Source organism: Podarcis pityusensis, assembly GCF_964106645.2.
Source record: "Podarcis pityusensis genome assembly, chromosome: 12".
NCBI lineage: Eukaryota > Metazoa > Chordata > Lepidosauria > Squamata > Lacertidae > Podarcis > Podarcis pityusensis.
This window is the reverse complement of record NC_138037.1, coordinates 35,193,812-35,213,620: the sequence shown is the minus strand read 5'-3', so window position 1 is coordinate 35,213,620 and position 19,809 is coordinate 35,193,812. Positions and strand designations below refer to the sequence as shown.

Below are 19,809 nucleotides of genomic sequence, written 5' to 3'. Positions count from 1 at the left end.
AATCTTTTGCTTTGTGCTAAGAAATGCCAAAATCTTAACAGTACTGGATGCAATCACTTGCAAAACATGGTTGAGTAAATTCATATGTTAATTGTCATCTTTTTCTATGCAGGTAATGAACTAGGCATTCCAGAAGAAGAACTGATAGAGGTGTCTGAAGTTGATGAGGGTTTTTACTCTAGGGCTCCTTCTACCACAAATCATTCTGCTTTCAGCAGCAACACCAGTAACAAGACTCAGCTAGGCAAGAGTCAGCGGAGGTCTGGAGGAAGCAAGGTTGGAGGAAAAGAAAAAGAAACTGTTGGTGAAGCCTACAAAGATCATCTGTCTCGTAAACAAAACCAGCGAGCAATGAGTGAGAATTTAGAGCTTCTGTCTTTAAAGAGACTGACCCTGACTAGCAGCCAATCTCTGCCTAAGCCAGGCAGTCATAGTTTGGCTAGAACTAGCACTACTCTTTTTAGCAAATCCTTTGAGCAGGTCAGTGGTGGTGTAGTCCCAAATAATCACCACAGTGGCACAGAAGCAAACAGATTTTCAGTCTGTAGTCTGCAAGAGGAGAATCTGATTTTTGGAGCCGACAGAATAGAACTTCCTATTTCAAGCAAACAGCCAAATCAGCAACGACCACCTACCATCAGCATAACTTTGTCAGCAGACTAAGGAGCACCTGACTAATTTGTCAGTATAAAAGAGATTCAGTTGCTAGTACTATAGCCCTGGTGCCCTTTTTAAAAAAATCTTTTGAGATATCTTTAAAGATTTTCTTAGTTGAAAATAATGTCTAAATTGCAAGTTTTAAGGATTGCAGTGTTTAAAAAGAATAGGGTAGACAATTCTAAGTATTTTATAATAATGATGTCACAGTCTTTGAGATTCTTAATTTGAGGATTGACATTTGTAATGGTACTACAAGAAGGTTTGTACTGAAAATCTAATACATGATGAACCTGTACCAGGGAAATTTTTAAAATATGGGTTGTGCTGCTTGTGCAAGCTTCAGTTACATGTTTTTGGTGAACAATGGGTTGCAATCCAGAATATATGTGCCATTTTACTATAAGAGGATGATGCTTTTTTTATATTCATCAAAGCAATTTTAGGAGTCCACTCAATGCAGTAGCTTGTAATGAAAAAAACATATTTGGAAATAAATCAGAATTCTGGATAGAGGTCATTGTGTTAAGTTTGAAACATTGAAATCTATGTTTTCTGGTTTCTGAAGTCACCTGCAACAAACATTTTTCAAAATATAGTGTGTATATCTGATCCATAGAGGCGGAAATGAAGCCTTGTATCTTTTTAGGCATACTAGCCCTATTCTTGTATTTAAAACACATACAAAGATCCAAGATTTGTGCTGAGCTGTCCCCTGGTGTGTTTGACCCAGCTGCTGTTCACCTGCTGAATGCCACATGTGTATGCAGACTTAAAATACATGGAGCTCAATTCTTGTATTGTCCTATCTGTACACCTCGATTGTGGTGGTACACAGATCAGTATATTGTGCATGTACATCTCTACGTAAGCTTGAAATGCAGTGCACAAGCAAACATGAAGCAGGATGGTGTGACCCTAATTCTTCCCATTTCATGTGCATTTCAAACATCAGCACAGGGCAGCTTTTTTACATCACAGGTGAATTCATAAAGCGACAAACTTTCCTTCCCTATTCAGAGCCTGTAAATCAACACAAGAAACATTGGTTTCCAGTTTCTACGGAGTTGTTAGGTTTGAACAAAATCATGCATCTTGAAGCTTTCAGAAGCTTTAATATTTCAATTAAACTAAAGTATGGAAGTAGATTAGCAGTTTATATCGTCACTCATTTCTTGCATTAAGCCCGTCTTATGAGTTGCATCTCATTAAAATGGTGAGCCTTATTTATATGGGTAGTGGGCTGTGTTGGAACAGATGTACCCATTAATATTTTGGAAGGGCAAATTAATATTTTCGTTTACCTGAAAGTATAAAACGACAAACCTGATATTGGTACAATGATTTTTTTAAATGATCTTGTTACAGACTTCAAGGCCATTTCCATGGGCTTCTGTGAAAGGTGTTTCTCTTCATGGGGGTACGCTGCACTCCCCCAAAAACTAGATTCTAATGGACTTTTTGGAGATTGTTGGTTGGATGTGAGAGTGGGGAGATGGGAGGAATCAATGACACACCACAGTGTAAGCTGGAGTGCCTTGTGTTTGTTTGTGGACTCTGGCTCCAAGGTGTAATCTCCAAGTGTAACAATAGCTGTATCTATGTGTCCTCCCATCCTCTCTAGTTAGTATTAAATTTCAGCTGAAGTACATTTCAACTCAGAACTGCATAATAGTATATAATTTGGTTCTCTTGTGCTTCATTAGCTTTATGCTTTAAGTCACAAGCAGCTGAAAACCTTGTGAACTTAAGGGCTGGATATAAAGTAAGAATATTAGTTAGATCAAACTTAAGTAAGTTCCATTGATTTCAATGGGTATCGTCAGAAATTGTACCATCAAATCAAAGGGATTGTCTTCTCTTAATTTCTAGAAATCTAAATTCTCTAACCAAAATTAGCAGCTTTTATCTAACTGAACTAGACAGTTTCAAAAAAAATCTTTTTTCCCCTCAAAAGAATGAAATTTAAAAACTCGTGGGCCTATATTTTGTTTAATCACTGATTTACTTATTATAACAGTATTATACTTGACCTTTTACAAGCGAAAGCATCTACAGTTTTCACCATATTTTACTGGCTTTTAATATTTTATCTAGTATAGGCAGAAGAGAATAACTTTTATACAGGAATATATAGCCATTGTAAATTAAAGTGAGCTAAACTTCTTCCTATGACTATTTAAAATGCTATGATACAATATTTATGTTTTTAAAAAATGTTTACAGTGATGTAGTTTTGGAACAGTAGTTGATACTTTTGTTTTAATAAAAATGTTTTGGGTTTTTTTGCACATTTAAGTAATCTTGTTCTAGAATTACACCATAAACTGCCAGAAAGGTTAAAATAACATATATCTTCTACATACTTCAGTTAGCAATCAGGCTTGTTGCTCAAAGTAACTTTGAAATAGGATATATGACAGTTTTCATATTTCCTCCATGCATACATCCTGATACAAGAAGAGATTTTCTGCAGATGTGCAGTTATATTTATATATGATATAAAGTACAGCTGGAGTGGACAGCTACAGAACTTTCAGGCATACTTAAGTATGGACAAAATCAAAGACAGACAGGCATCTTGATCAAAAACAATTCTTCATAAATATTGTTAGCCTTCAAAGGCAACTTGCACTTTTATAAGCCATGAAAGGGTGATTTGTATAATCCTACCTATATGGAATACTGATTTGGAATATTTTAAATAATTCTCATAAAACTGACTTTTCCCCCCACTCTGGCCTTATGATACAAGTATTTAAATTGCACGATCTGTAAAGTATGATAGAGATATTCTCTTGAACTTTGCCCCAGCTTGCTCAAAATGCCTACTATGATCTTGGACCTGGAAAAATTATCACATAACCATGAGGTTTATAATGCCTGGGACCTTTAGACTTGTATAACAGAATTTTTAGTGAGTGGCAGTTTCCATTCTGAAATAACACTGTGTTGCTCACTTTCACGTTTCAAACCAGCTCTGGAATATAAAAGCTACTTTTGCTTTGTTAAATAATTACATTTTATCAGTACTGAAACATTCTTGTGGTTTGGGCAACTGAAAACTAGGCTTCAAAAAGGTTCACTAAATAATGTTTTAGGGAGGTTGCTTCTGTGCCTGGATGATTATCTACTATTTAAATTACAAAATAGAAACATTTCATTTTACACACACACACACACACACACACACACACACACAGACTGTACTTGGTTCATTTATTGACTCATTGCTGAGTTTGAATTCTCATCAAAGTCAGTTGAACTAACACTTGTCCCATAGTGAGACAATTATAACATAGTTGGGTTGCCTTTGTTAGACTTTGCTGTGGTGGCAAATACTTGTTTTCTTTAAAAGAAATTAACATTAATGAAAAAAATGGAGACCACAACCTGGGAAGAACAAGTACTGAAAGATTTTAGCAATCTTATTGAGGGAGCCAGCCTTTGATCAGATACATAAAATTTATGAATGTATCTTTCAGTGATGGGCACATATTTTTCATGTTTTGGTTTTGAAATGGGCTAGTTTTCTTTCTCTGAATCTTTACTGCATCCTTTTGCATAGTTCCACTTTTGAAAACAATTGGCTCTATGTATATTTTTAATAACTTGCTTATTACAGGGAAGACTTAACACCAGTTGATACATTGTTCCTTAACAATATGAGAAAGATTAAATTAAGTGTGCCACTTTCTCTTTTGTACTGTAGTTTGTGAATATTTTCTGTTTTGGTAACAAAATGCTTGTTTTGTATAGTTTAATAAATAAATTGCTTATCTAGAATTCACATTCCTAAAATAAGGAGTCTGGTGTTTGTTTTTAATAAACCAACAAGGGTCTTGGTTTCTGAGATTATGTACACTGTGAATACTTACATGTGTATTGAAATTATGCTTCTTGGTTGTGGTATGGTTTTTGAAATCGTAGCCAAGAGAGATTCCGATATTCAGTATTTACCACTTTTTAAATGCAATTAAAGTATCACCACAAATACCACACCTTATTTAAACCATGCCTATTAATACTATTATGTATATATAACATCTTTTGTATTTCTGTTGTCAAAGCCTCACATATATAAAGCAAATACAACCTCCAGTATGTTACTGCTGGATCAGAATTTTATAATAATTTGTGAACCCACTAGCAGTGGTGCAGGAGGGAATCAGACTGAAAATAAGAGACACGAGACTAGAGTTTCTATTGAAATAAGACTACTTTATTTACAGAATACAGAATAGTAAGTTTGGTGCGGCACAGCGCAGGGATCTGATCATTGAGCCCATTTGCTGGTTGATGTGTTCCACTCAATGCAGTTGCCAGATCCACTAGGAATTGGGGGTTACAACTTTCAACAGAATTTACCTCATCAGTTGTTACCACTGCTCTTGTATTAGAATTTTATCCTTTGTGGTCAACTCAATTGGGTGGTTCTAAGATGGCTAAATTGTGAGTAAACTTTTGAGCCTTGATCTTTCTGTTCCCTTTCCCCAAAGTTTTTATATTCCTGGTAAGAACTGTAATTTAGCATTTCCCTCCTGTGCAGCTGCATCCATTTTTCTTAAGTTCATGCAATTGCATAAAGTAAAACCAATGGGTAAAATAAATTCCAATCTTCATGGTTTGAAGCACAAAAGAGACTAAGATGAATGTAGGATTTCTTCTCAAAAACACTTCCTAATGTGGTAAAAATTGTTGCTTCTTACCCCAGTACTTTCTTTGCAGTATTACTAAGCTAAAAAGATTGTATGATTAGTGCACATGCTAATGGACAAATGAAATGTGATGATTACATGAACTTTTTGTTATGTAAACAGCTACTACTGGGGCTGTGGAGAGAGTTTAATTCTCCCCCCACCCAGTCAGGATCCCACCTAAAATCACCTGCCAACTATCTGCAGATTCTTGAGTTGAGTTGCTCCTAGTAAAGTCAGAAGCTCTTGACCCTTTGGGTATTGGATGATTTAGGTCATAGATGTTCAGCCTGTGAAACAGATGGCACAGTTCACTGATAGGGACAAAATGAACTGTAGGCCTGACCACGACATAAGGCTGCACCCTTCTGCATTGTTCTGAGGCCTGTTCCTTGGCTCAGTAGGCCAAAGGCAAAACCACATCAAGGCACCAAAGGATGCATATTTTAGAAATGATGTCAAATGGATAGCTACTTGTCAAACGGATGATCAATGTTTTATGTAAACTAGATTAGGAAGAGTTGCTTATTAAAAGGTGGCCTGTAATGGTGGTATTAAATTTATATATTCCAACCGATCACAAAGTATGTAAGGCCCCTTAATTTTAAGTGTGAGAGTTGCCCTAAAGCAGGCACATCCAACTCTCTATAGAGACTGCGATCTACTCCCAGTATAAAACTGGCAGTGATCTACTCATTGTCGGTTTTTTGTGTGTTTTTTTAGAGTGGAGGGCCCACAGTTGTTGAGCTTTGTGGGGGGAGGACAGATCAGAGCTGTTGAGCTTTTTTATGGGGGAAAACCCAGAGTTGTTCTGGCAAATTTTCTTTGTGTTCTTTCATTTCAATAGGCAGTTTTGGGTAAATAGGGAAAAACAACAACTCAAGAGTTTTCCTAATTTCTTAAGGACATAATTGAAAATGCTAATCTATGTGAAGGTGTGTGACTATTGTGTCAGGATTGCAGTGTTTTTACAACTGCAAATGTTCTATGTGGATAGTTGTGAGTATGCAGGAAGCGAACATTTGTGCAAATGTCCAGTCTGACAGGATTTGCTGATGTAGTCTGGGTTTCATTCAGTACAGAGGGTTGGATTCAGACTTGTTGCATTTAAGTTCCCAATGAAATCAAAGGGACAAGTTAACCATCACTCAGGTTCCACTAAAATCTATGGGACACAAGTTCAGTTACTTTAAGTCCGAACCCAAATCAGAGGAACTAAGTTGGTCTAGAAGCTATTGAAAAATGTATTTGCTGAACATGTTCCAGTTGGTCTCTCCAGGGAAATCATGTGGGAGAAAGAAACCAAGCGCATGCATGCAGTGGGAGGAAAGCCATCCAGCTTCATGTTCATGTACCCTTTCACCAAATGGTTTCATAAATGGGAACAAAACTTGTGTAATTCCATCTCTTAAGAAAGGGCAGGTGCACATGGAAGGAAGCCCATTCACATGGATACCTATTTCTAGAACATTTACCTTGCATGAGAAGTTGCACAGGATGGAGATGAGGGGCATGGGCCAGGCAAACTGCTATACTTACCTGAAAATAGTGTATGAGCTGTCTCTCCAGTGGATTTAAACACCAAATGGGAGTCCATTTTGCTGCATCTCAGGTAACAGCACTGATTTCTTAAAGAATGAGATGGGTGATGAACAATCTAAATTCTCTTTCTTTATAGATGAGTAATGTGTCTGATGTTCTGTTTCATTTTGCAAAAAGCACTCCCCCCCCAAATTTTCCTCTTGCAGAAAGCATCCCAAAACAACAGTGGAATGCTGAGTAATCAGATGTGATTAGAACTCATCCTATATTTATTTCAAAATGTGTTCCTGTAACATCACAAGGCGCTACTATAACTGATAGAGTATTGGTACTCTACAGCTCAAATTCCTGGCCTGAACTATGCACTTCTTGAGCACATGCGTTTTGCTTTGTGGTAATCCTGCTTTTGCGTCAAAGCCAGGATTAGAATGAACAAACAGGTGAGGAAGAAAGCAAAGCAAAGGGAAATTAAAATTAGAACAAGATCTTCTAATGTGCAAAACATAAGCCATCTGGGGATTTTAACTTGGTTTTAGATTCTTAGCTATTGGGGAGCTGCCCAGGATACTAGTGATTGCTAAGGATTGTAGAACACTGTAAATCTCTACACCAAATTGCACTAGAGAGGATTATTTAAAATTGCTCTAACAATTTAGATAAAGTTGTCATTAGTGTCTAATTAAACTAATTCTTAGATGTTGTGCAGAATGGACTCCTTTCCATTAGTGCATAAGTAGTTCAGTATTCATGAAACCTGAGTGTGTACAAGCTAGCCTACTTTACAAAGGGGAAATGAATATTCATTGCACTGCTCACTTCGGCCTCACACTCTGCCTATAGCTGGCATGTGGCTATCAGAAAGTTGCCATAAGGGAATGTAGGCCTCAAGCTCATAAGGGTCCTCACCTCTGATGCAATCCTCCCATGTTCTAGTCAAATTTCACAACATTTCTACTGCTTATAGCCACTCCAAAACCCGATATGGGAATTTTCCTGTTCCCCCAGTTCAAGCCTCTTCCAGTAGTTAAAATAGTGGTTGCTACTATTACTGCCCCTTCCATGTTGCTGTTTGTTCTTTTTGTGCTTAATTGCTAATTAGAGCCTATATGCCAATTTATTCCTGTATGTATAGGCACAAATACATGAGCCAAAATGCACTGCCCAGTTTCACTGCTGACAATAGGGCCTATAGCAGGCCTGATTACTCTATGGCTGCCCAAATATTGTTGGCCTCCAGCTCCCATAAGCCCCAGGCAACAAGGCCAATGGTCACAGATGACAGGAATTATACTTCATCTGGAGGGCCTTGATTAGTCATCCTAGCCTGCAGAGTTCCTTACAGCTGGAGCAGAAAGTGTTGGGTTAGTATGACAAAAACGAGGAGCTACACAGAGCAGGTGAGCTTTTTCTGCACTGTTTATAAGCTTTTCATCCACCTGCTTTCTCCTATCTCCCTTCTCCTGGATCCACATCATAACAGCAAGAGACTTCCTTAGTCCAAGGTAGAAAAATTGCTTTTTCCTACAATGCTTTCTGAGTGATGCATTCTAGTGAGGGGTAGGACTTCCAAGACCCCCAGCACTTATGTCCACTTCTAAAGAAAGTGTCCATTAGATTAGCTTTTAAAATATGTATTCAAAGAGAATACAGCAACCCATCATATATTTTGAAAAACTAAAATTAACATTTGAAATCATCAGATTTGAAATCACTGGATTGAAAGATTCCAAACAGGTGCTTTCCCTGATTAAAATAGATTTTGTTGTAACCGTCATACAAGGATAGCCTTGCCATTTTGTTTAAAACCATACTGAATGCTGCAGCACAATGTTTTGATGCCATATGGAAACATCAAAATGCACAGCAGCTGCCAGCTCTTAAGCTGAATAGATGGAAACTTTTCATGTTGGCTTGAGAAGTTTCCCAGTGGATTAATCTATGTAGCATCAAATCACCTCACAGTACCAACTCATTGTACTATGGGGGTCACATGAGACAGAAAATACTTTCTTTTTGACTGCGTGAAACTCACTCATTGCCAATATTGTTACAAAACTCAGTATGCCATTTCTATATGCATGTTTCAGACACTATTCATTTTGTCCAAAACCATTTTTCTTTTGCAGCACATGATGGACTTGAGTTAAACAATGCTGTGTGCAATAAATCCCCCACCCCCTCTTGTATGCCTAGTATATAACGTGTCTCAAGAACACTGGTTATGACTAATTTCTACGAAACATGAGCTGGTAAATAAATGAAACTTGTGTACTTTTTAACACTAATATCCCTTTTAACAAGCAAGGATATTTGCTGCACTATAATTATTTGAATCTGGTTATCATAATAATATATTAACAGCTAGAGAATCTTTAATTTCTTAAATTACGAAATATGTGGAACAGACAGCACTGGGCTGAAATCTAATCCATTTGTATAAACAGAAACCATTGCTTTTTTGTGTGGTGCGAAAACTTGTTACAATGGCTAATTATGGTTTGCAATTACTTTTTGAGCACTCTGTAATTTTGGTCTTAGATAAGGGTATAAAGGGAATTTTCTGCATATTCATATGCTGATGCTAGCTGCATTTCTTATAATATAACCTCAGCTATCTGTAACTTTTTTATCTAAATTTTCCCTGTGGGGGGGGGGGATATTCAAAGGAGCCTCTCCCATACCCTTCCTTCCCCAACTGCTGCTCAGCAGCCCTGCTGGCAGTCAGATCTTACTATCTAGTACAGTAGTTGCTGCCACCACCTCTTTTTTTAAAAAGTCACCTACAGCCCTAGAAACGAGAGAAACAATGACTTTTAGAAGACATCTGAAGGCAGCCCTGTTTAGGGAAGTTTTTAATGTTTGATGTTTTATTGTGTTTTTAATATCCCGTTGGAAGCCGTCCAGAGTGGCTGGGGAGGCCCGGCCAGATGGGCGGGGTATAAGTAATTATTATTAGTAGTAGTACTAGTAGTAGTAGTAGTAATTGTTAAAGCCAAGAATCCTGGACCAGCACACACCACGACTCCAACCAATCCTTTGCAATTTGCACAGAGCATAAAGCCAGCTCTCCAGCCCTCTGTTTCTTCCTGAGAATAAGGCAAATTTCTGGTTTTACCACTCTGGCCTTCTGGAACCAAGGAGATCTACACATGTGAGGATTCCCAAAGCCTGAGGGGCAATCACACACAGACTCCACTAGCTCAACCGTGGAACTTTACTTGAAATAACAGGTGGGGAAAGCAGGCAACAGGTCAAACAGAATACAAAATAAATTGAGCACTGTGGCTCCACAACTAAACTACTCTTGGTAGGGCCAGCCCACCCATGAAATGGGTGGAAGCAGCTGTTTTGGGTGGAGGAATCCTGCTGGGTGGTGCCCCTGCTGCTGCACAACTCTGGTAAGCAAGACTTTGGTGGGGGAGCGGCAGGGGAGGCAGCACCTTCCCATTTCTCCTCAGGCAGCAAAATGGGATGGGCTGCCCCTGAATTCTGACCTGTCCACTTTTGTATACTAGATCTAGTCTGAATAGGCCATGAGGATAATCAACATCATGGTAGTTTGGAAGACATGGCCTAGATCCCTTGTAATGAGATGAAACAAAGCTGCAAGGGAACCTTGGCTTTTAAATGCTCTCTCTGCTGACAATGGTGGGTGTGCCCTCTGGCTCTTTCTAACCAATCAGAGCCAGAGCCAGTCAATGAGTTTGCTTGGCTTAGAGAACTGGTGAGCCCAGGAAACCAGAGTCTGTGTCACTTCCCGCTACAAGGAGATAATACTTATGGCTGAAATCCTATATGTTATGGATTTAAAATGTTTCCTGGAGGGGGGAACCAAAGTTATTTTAACCACTTTATCTAAAGCCCAGGTGTGTCCTCACTTACAGGGCAGAGGAGTGCTGTAGCTGGGGGAGTTTGCATTTCCCCACTCCCTTTCTGTCTCATGCTTCTGGTTTACACCAGCCCACTAACTGCTATTTGCCCTTCAAGGCAAAATATACAGGTACACATACGTCTTCCTCCACAGAGCTAAAAGTGACAGGGATATTTCAACCATGAAAATGCTGTGTGCAGAAGGATTGGCTGTGTCCTGCTATGCATTCTGAAATAGTCGGAAGGCTTGAGAAAGTACAAATGTTATAGATATGTCTTATTTGACACTTGAAACTTCTGCAGAGGATGTCCACTTGCACACTGCCAAGAGGAAATGCATCTTCCCCAAAAAGAGAGGGGACAAATTTGCATACATGGAACTTTAGAAATTACTATTGTTTAAATAGAAATACATAATACATCTCACCATGTTAGAGAAGACTGATCAGGTCTGCTATAAGTCCCCTGTTCTCCTTTCATTTACAAATTATATATAGTGGCTCTCTCACAGTAAATCTTCAAGCAGATCTTGGACAGTATCTGTTGAGGATGCCCTAGCTCTGAATTTCCTTAAGTTGTACATGGGATTGGACTAGGATAGCCTACTGTCCATACATAAAATGAATGAGGACTCAGAACGAAAGGTGCTCTTTAAAGTGCCGAGTTTGAAACTACAATGAATCCACAGGGAAAACTGCTGTAGTCACTCCATGACTTCTGAAGCGTATGTACCGTGCTGACATGGGCTGGGAAGTTATCATCTCAGTGTGGGTAGAGGGGTGGTGAGAAAGCAGTCCTGGCATGCTTGCCTGTAATCAGGACTATCATTCCTAGTGTCAGACTTATAGTAGGAGTAATCTGTCTTTCTGCCAGACGGTGCGTTTCTAATTAGTCAAGAAGATTTTTGCATTTTGCTTCTGAATTACATTCTTGAACACATGCTTGCTTTTTAGATTTCCAATATAATAATGCCAGCTTTGTGTCTTTTTAAAAACGTATTAGGCTTGCATCCTACCCCCAGCAATCGGGGTAGATGACTCATTTATACTTCAAATAAAACACTACAGAAGAGTGCTTCTCTATAAGTTAGGGGTTCTCATTAGGAATAAAGTATCATTGTTGCTCATTATTTAATGATCCATATGGTGGTCTACGGAACTAGTTTGTTCAATGCTGAATTATCCAGAGTAACGTTTTGTATGTTGTCCTGCTCAACCCTGTTAAATGAATCTTGTACTGTAAAGCAGCAACTGACTTCAGAGGAAAATTTGTTGTAGAAATAGAATGTATTCTGTCTTCGAACGCCTTTGATTTTCCTTCTACTTCAAACCACATTAACTTCACATTTTCCCCACCAGCACCATTGCTAGTAGAACATACTCAGTGTTTTCACTGCATTTTTGCCATTGAGTTTATGCTACTAAACAATGGGTAGCCAACTTGGCACCCTCCAGATGTTGGACTCCATCTCCCACCATCCTTGATCTTTGGACATGCTGTGTGGGGCTGATGAAAGTCAAGAGTCCAACAGCATCTGGATGGCCCAACATTGGCTATCCTTATACAGTGGTACCTCGGGTTAAGTACTTAATTCGTTCTGGAGGTCCGTACCTAACCTGAAACTGTTCTTAACCTGAAGCACCACTTTAGCTAATGGGGCCTCCTGCTGCAGCCGCGCCGCTGGAGCACCATTTCTGTTCTCATCCTGAAGCAAAGTTCTTAACCTGAAGCACTATTTCTGGGTTAGCGGAGTCTGTAACCTGAAGCGTACATAACCTGAAGCGTATGTAACCTGTGGTACCACTGTAGTAAGAATGTAACAGATTCTCATACAAGCCTTCCAAGTGGACATTAGATTTAGATCTTGTTCACCAGGATTTTGACAGCAAGGCAGATTATGTATTATTATTCTTTAGAAGGCCTATATCCCCACCAAACTTTGTATTGTGACTATTTTCCAATATATTAGTGATACAAAGTGGTTCTAGAAGCCAGCAGTATCAAGCAATCTCCTGTTGTCCAACTTGCCAACCTCTTCGATGATATTCATCAATACGGCATGCCAAACGCTGTTGTAACGCCGTGACGGCGTCACTCAACTGCTGGATGGTATGGGTCATGGTCTGGTTGTCCTGAGCCAAGGTCGCCAGCGCGGCCACCGGGTCGGCCATGGCTTCTGAATTACCCGAACACACCCCCAGGAAGGGGGAGTGCGGGTTGTGGCGGGAGCAAACTGTGCTAGGCCCGAGGGTTAATCCAAGCCACGCGGTCCAGGTTCGGTCACGAATCCAAGGATTCCATGAGGAGTCAGTTCAACAGGGCCAAGGCAGGAAACCGGGCTAGGTCAGGCACAAGGTCTCAGGCAGGTTCCAGCAAGCAGCAATGTTGCTCCCGCAACCTGGGGCAGGGTCTGGCAGCCTTTTATCTCTGACGGGATAACGGCCGGTCCTGATCCCCCGGTGACTCACCTCCCTGTCTCGCCCGAAGGCGAGCACTTCTCCTGCGAGTACTCAGGTCTCTCCTTCTCTCAGACCTGAGTCTCTGCAGCTCGGGAGATGTCGGTGGGTTACTAGACCCAGAGGCTGTCTCAGCCTCTCCTGACACAACTGGTAGTGGAGCAGCTGTATGTGATTGCACAGCAGAGGGCAACGAGATAATCCTCACATCTGGAGCCAGGGCAGGCTCAGGCTCCTGACTCAGCCCTGCTGGTGCTTGTTGCAGGGGAACCTGTGCAGACTGGCGCTCTTCAGAATCAGGCCCCAGACTCAGTTCAGATGCCGCCTGAGGCAGAGGATCCGGTGCGGATTGAGACTCCTCCGGCTCTGAGTCTGAGCCCGAGTCCCAGGCCACCACACCTTTCTTGATTTCAAAGGTGGACAGATGGGGATGTTTTGAAGTGGCTTTCCTAAATGTCAGATAAAGCAACAGGTTGCTCCAGACTGTTAGTTGCACAGAGTTTAAATTAAAAACAATAGGACTTGTCATGACTAACCAACCCCAGTGATTGGAATTGAAGTATGGTCCAACACAATGTCTTTTCAAGGAAAAAATGTTAAAAGCTCGTGCTGTCAGTGCTGTTCTATATAGGATGGTTGGGGTGTGTGTACAACAAGCATTGAAATGTTCCTGACATGCCCTCCCCTTAGCCCATAGGGCAAGTAGAGTAAATGTTATGAAGAATATTGTTCTGAAAGGTAACTCACCAAACTGTTTAATTGGACTGCAGACAATCTATTGCTTTAGAATTCTGTGATGCATTCAGCTGGTCCTCCAGCAGCAAGGCTTAATAAAGCTTCAGTTTGTTCACAATACTGTTTAGAAACTGTTCTAGAATTGGCAGAGGCGCCCTTCATCCTCTGCCCTGGAAGCTCTTAATGCTTATCCCAGAATTGAGGACAGTTCTGTTTAGTGAATGGTAAAAGAAAAGCAGTTCGTTGTTGCACAAAGGCACTTTCTTCTTACATTGTTTTCCTTCACTTGTTCCTTTCCAAGATCCATCCCTAAAATGTCCTAAGTTACTGTTTTCTTTCTGGAGCCACTTAATATGTGTTCTTCTTTCAGTAATATATGAATTATACATTGTGAAGGAATCCTCCATTTCATAGAATCATAGAATTGTAGAGTTGGAATTGTGTTGAACCAAAGGTTTAGAATTGTAGAGTTGGAATTGTGTTGAACCAAAGGTGAACTGTTCCAGAAGCTCTGCAACACCATCATGGTAGTCAAGATAACCCCACAATTAATTGGCAGTTGTTGTAACAATGACCTCATATATGTTTATATTCACTTGCTTTAAGCTAATTGGACTGTTTTGATGTTATCTGTGGGACTGGAGTGCTGGGCTCTGAGCCCAGAAAGGGGAACTATCTTTATTTGCCACCTATGCCCCCATGAAGTGATATGAAGTCCTGGGCAAAGTGACTTTTGTGTATAAAGAATGTATGAATGTTTGCTTAGCTGGCGACAAGCCATCTATTTGCTGCAGTTCCTGTCCCGTGCCTGTAAAGCCTGGGAGACCTGGTTGGCTGATTTGCTGTACGTTTACACCTTTCTTTTAATACAACACTAGAATTTATCACTCCTTTGATATCCCTGCATCCACTCACACAGGTTCTCCTTTGGCCCTGTGGTTCAGAACAGGAAGGGACCCTGAGGGTCATCTAGTCCAACTCCCTGCAACACAGGAATCTCAACTAGATCAAATTCAACTTAAAGCTAAAGAACCACACGTAGGGAGGGCAAGATTGTCCTTCAACAGTTTGTACTTGTACAGCATATCTGGTCACTGTCCTCCCCACTATGGTGTGATGTATTTTATTTCTGTTACAATAGTCTTCTGGCATTTTAAAAGACTAGCACTTTTATTATGGCACAAGCTTTTATGGATGATGTTCTGTCTCTACTGCCAGATGCCAGAGACAGTATGCCTTGGTGAATCACAAATGAGGAGTGCAGTGTTGAACCCAGGTCCTGCTTGCAGACTTCCCATAGGCATTTAGTTGGCCAGTGAGAAGAGGATGCTGGATTAGATGGGCCTTTTGGGCCAGTGCAGCAGGGCTTTTCTTATGTTCTTATATCTTAAGAATGCTAAATGTTCTATTTGAACTATTGATAACAGGGGCTATATAAAGTAACATAGTGGAGGTCACCCTGATAAGGTGGGTGGAGGGAAGTACTCTTAATTGAAAGTCTCAATGTTCACTGTGCAGAAGCATATTCCATCCATGGGCATATTGACTACATATGTAGTTACTTACATATGTTGCTTGTCCCCGTCACAACTACCAACAATCAGCCACCAGTGGTGAACCATGTAGATCAGGTACAAGGTGGAGAAACAACATGGGTAAACTTTATGGCAGAGGTGGGGAGCCTGTGGCCCTCCAGATGTTGTTAACACTACAACTCCCATTGGCCTTATGGGTAAAAAACAGGAAAAGTCAGCATGAGGTTGCTGTCTAATTCCAACCTTTGTCAACTTTCTGCTCAACGCTAATGTGCCTGATGAAATTTGTATCTGATACCAAATGTTGTAGTGCCATTCATTTTTGAAATCATGGAATAAATATCATGCTTCACTCCATGGCCAGGATGTGGAGTTCCAAGCTTACAATGGGCATTTTTCCAATCTCCTCTCACACTACAGGCACTTGCACCCCTGTGAAGCTGCTCCTGGAATATTACACAAATGGCTGTTATTGGAAATACTGGTTAATAGTCATTCTTCCCCCTCTGCTCACTGTCCTGTCCAAGAAAATAAGTGCTTACAACTCACACAGAACTTTCTGGCTCCTGGACCAACACAAGCTAATATATGAAATTACTAGTAAAAAGCGACTAGAGGTCACTAATAAATGGGAAGTTGCTTCACTGGCTTGAAACCTGCTGAAAAAGCATTTATATATGCGGAAGCACAGAAGGTACAACAGTCATTTTGCCAGATTTCTGTATGCTTAAGACTTTGAGTAATATGATTGCAATTGTTTTGCTAATTTTGTTTGCTAAGTATGCACACTCAAAAGCTTTGATGTTTATTTTTTCATAGTCCATCCTTCACCCTACGGGCTCAGGGCAGAGATTATGTCTATAATAAAATTACAGAAAATGCTGTAAAATTCGCAATGAAAAGACAATTAGAAATGGAAAACTATTATGCCAGCTGGGGAAAAGCTGTATTATTGTGTCTAAATTCTAAGGGAGGACAAGTTGTATTTTCCATACGGTAATGATTGCATAGTAAGGTGACTGAGTTTACCCTGAGTGGGCTAGAAAGTGCCAGATTTATGTATAGGCTAAGTAGGCTGAAGCCTAGGGCCTCTAAATCCAGGGGGCCTCCCCAGCCCGCCCACCCCCCAGCGGGCAGCCTCCCCTCTCCCCAAATTGCAAACCCAAGACTTCATGCAAGGGCAGGGCAACTCGGGCCCAGCAACTATGAGACTTAGGGCCAGCCAGTGGGGCCCAATTTTAAACTCGAGGGCCCAACTTGGAATTTTTTTGTGGGGCCCTAGTTCACAGCCAAAGTCTGCAAAATCTTAGAGATATAAATCCCTGTGCCAAGTCATTTTCACAAGGTCAGCAAAGCCATTCAGAAATCAGTCCTATTATTGAGTTATTGTGCAAGTTTGTACAGTTCACTTCTGGATTTTTAAAAGGAAAATTGGAGATTTTGATGAGCTTGAGAAACAAAGCAAAAGCAACCTTGCCAAATGTTAACCACAAAACAAGGAGACAAAGAGTGAGGGAATGACAAAGAAATGACAGAAGTGCACCTGATGCCTTAGATGCACTTTCTTTAAGAGATAAGTTTAGGATAAAATCATTTATTCCTATACTGGATGCACTTGAAGCCAGTTTAAAAAAGTACTGTGTACAGTGATATTCCACAATTATTTTCCATTCTTGCTATCCTGATAGCATCCAAACAAGAAATTCAGCAAGGTGTTGAACTGTTGATGGAAGCATACCCAGAAGCTATTCCTAATGTGGAAGCAATTTTGTGGCTATTTCTTAGCTTTATGGTCACTAACAGCTCGGGAGAGAGTAGTTTTTCAAGATTCAAAAGAATTAAAAATGAATTAAGGGCCATAATGTCTCAAGAGAGGTTGTCCGCATTCTGTACATTGAAAGTGACAAACTTAGACAAACAAATTCTTGTTGGGTCTCTGGACCGTAATAAAGATTGATTGATTGATTGATTGATTGACAAACAAATTTTGATGAAGTTTTCTGATGTCCTTTAGAGGAGAAACTGTGAATTGCAGAATTTTAAATACCCGTCATCATCCTTGGCTTCACTCAAGTGATCTTTTTCAAGAAATCGGCAGACTGTGGCAGAAGTTAAAGTCTTTTCTGTTAAACACTGCCATCTAGTGGTGAAAGATAAAACTACCCTTTTAAAACGGCAATATTCTACCATTTCCTCTGGTTAAGAACATACAGAGTTTAGTAAATGTTTATGCATTTTTGTCTTCTGAATTTATTTAAATATTTATGTATTTAATATAAATTTATTATTCAATATTTTATTTAAAAATCAGAACTTTTAAAAAATAGCACTTCAAACATTTCTTTAAAATACCATCTTCCCCTAGCTCCTCTTGCTATATTGTGCTGCCTTAAATCTTATTCCTGAAACTCTTTCCCAGCAAACTCCTTTGATCTTAAAAACGCTTCAAATTATGTAAATTACAACTGCTGATACACCTTTGAAAAACTACTTCTAGTTTATCCTACATTCCACAATTCTTTTCCACATTTCCATAAATGTCTAACCCTCTTTAGGCTGCAATCCTATACCCTCTTACCTGGTAGGAAGTCCCATTAAACGATTAGACTGCGTAGAATTGCACTGTTGGTAACCGAACTCTGAAGAACTTCTCTTTGATATCCTTTTGACTATCTCCTCCGTCTTTCTAAAACTCCAGAATAAAATATTTTTGTAAGTTTCCTCAAATTATTAGCAACTTAACTTAGCAAAACAAAATTTCCTGCTTGATCATTTTTCATGTTGCAACTGTATTCCTTTTGCTATGAAATACTGACCATCCTCTAGTCTCACACTCCAAATTTATGCTCTGCTTTTATTACCTTTTTTATGTTAACTATTGCCCCTTTCCTTAGTTCAGAAAGGGCAGAGGTTTGCTGGTAGTACAGAAGACGGTCCAGAGGTAGCACAAGCAAACTCCATTGAAGACAGGGAGAGGGAAATTATTTCCAGAAACAGAATAAAGTAGAATAAAGTAGCTAGCCAAACTGCTAAGGAAGGTGTGTCTTTTCAAATCATGTTTGAAATGATTTGAAGGCTTAGCGTCTTAGAAGGCTTTGTGTCTTTGGGCACAGGGAACATAAAATTGTATTATCTTGAGAAGCAGTTTCTGCAAAGATGCACATTGGCACATAGAACCAGCCAGGTCACTATGGAATAACGTTAGCCCAAAGGAGTTGTGTGACAGAAATTTATTTATTTTATTAAATTTGTATCTCACCCTTCCTTCCAAAAGAACCCAGGAATATAAAAGCAATAGCAAAACTTGGTATTAGGAGATATTTGTTTCCTTTTAGCTTAAATATATTCTGTAGGTTTTGCTTTTTGAAAGAAAGAGGAAGTGACACATGATAAACCTTTCACAGCAGGGGAAGCCGGTATGGTTCCTGGTTGTTAAGAGCTGTAGTCCAACAACATCAGCAGGTCACCACATTAGGTACCTCATTAGTTACCTCTGCTTTGTACTTTATGAAACTATGATATTGCCCCTAGGTTACTAATAGTTTACCTAGATGTACTTACCTAGGTTTTCTAGAAAGACAAGTGTCTATAAATCTAGTAAACAGAATTAAAATAACTGCAAAGGTACATTTAAACATACTTTATCTGTCTATCTGGCCTCAGAAAATCCTTTGAGCCATCAGATCTGTGTTTAACACTGTACAGAAGTATCCACAATCAGTTCAGGGTTTTCATCTTTGGCCAGATATTCTATTCACAATGACATAAGCTGAAAATGAAATACATCATACTAGGCAAGAACATTGCAATATACCTTAGATGGAAGTAAAGACATGGCAATGTTGTAAGTCTGCATCTTTTATTACAGAATCTACAAAAAGAAAAAGGAAATCTAGGATTAACATTTGAAAAGGTATTTTGTTGGTCCACCTTCATGCAAGATAATCTTCACATACAATCCTCATTCTTTGAAACTCCAGTGATTAAATTCATCTTTTTTTTAGAGTTGAATTCGTATTTATGTCTTAGCTTCAATTACCATTTTAATAAATTATTATCAGCTTCCTGAAAATCCTTGCTATTTTTAAATTTTATTTCTTAGACCTTATTTTAAACAGCCTCTGTAGCACAACTTGTACAGCACTGACTCGAATAAAAGTTGTAAGCAGTCAAAAATTTGGGCCAACATCAAATGTTACACTAAGAACTAAGCAACTGCCACCAACATGAGCTGCTACAACTGTATGTAGTTAGTAACTTGCAATGCTATTTTTCTGGAAATAGAGTTGCCAGAACTCACCATGAACACTTCCCTTG

The 19,809-nt window shown here is 39.5% G+C and overlaps 2 protein-coding genes across 21 annotated transcripts in view; one reads left to right on the top strand and one right to left on the bottom strand.

The window, feature by feature from the left end:
* HYCC1 (hyccin PI4KA lipid kinase complex subunit 1) overlaps window positions 1-4,461 on the top strand; it is a 45,053-nt gene extending 40,592 nt beyond the window's left edge. For 8 of the 13 annotated variants that reach the window (XM_080974890.1, XM_080974889.1, XM_080974888.1 and 5 more), the window contains one exon: window positions 113-4,461. In XM_080974890.1, coding sequence (XP_080831016.1) covers window positions 113-663 — 551 coding nt within the window. In that variant the 3' untranslated portion in view covers window positions 664-4,461. The remainder of the gene's footprint in view (window positions 1-112) is intronic. The other 5 variants (XR_013978037.1, XM_080974883.1, XM_080974893.1 and 2 more) reach the window with 2 other exon arrangements.
* Window positions 1-19,809, bottom strand: part of LOC308459517 (uncharacterized protein) — a gene marked incomplete at its 5' end in the record, with an annotated part of 32,576 nt that overhangs the window by 9,448 nt on the left and 3,319 nt on the right. For 3 of the 8 annotated variants that reach the window (XR_013978047.1, XR_013978048.1, XR_013978049.1), the window contains 2 exons: window positions 18,071-18,178; window positions 19,307-19,363. Coding sequence is in view for 2 of the 8 variants with exons in the window: in XM_080975115.1 (XP_080831241.1) it covers window positions 5,640-5,644; window positions 6,894-6,982; window positions 18,071-18,184; window positions 19,307-19,363 (265 nt within the window). Of the gene's footprint in view, window positions 1-1,614; window positions 5,645-6,893; window positions 6,983-17,070; window positions 17,633-18,070; window positions 18,185-19,306; window positions 19,364-19,809 lie in introns of those variants that run through there. The other 5 variants (XM_080975115.1, XM_080975114.1, XR_013978050.1 and 2 more) reach the window with 5 other exon arrangements.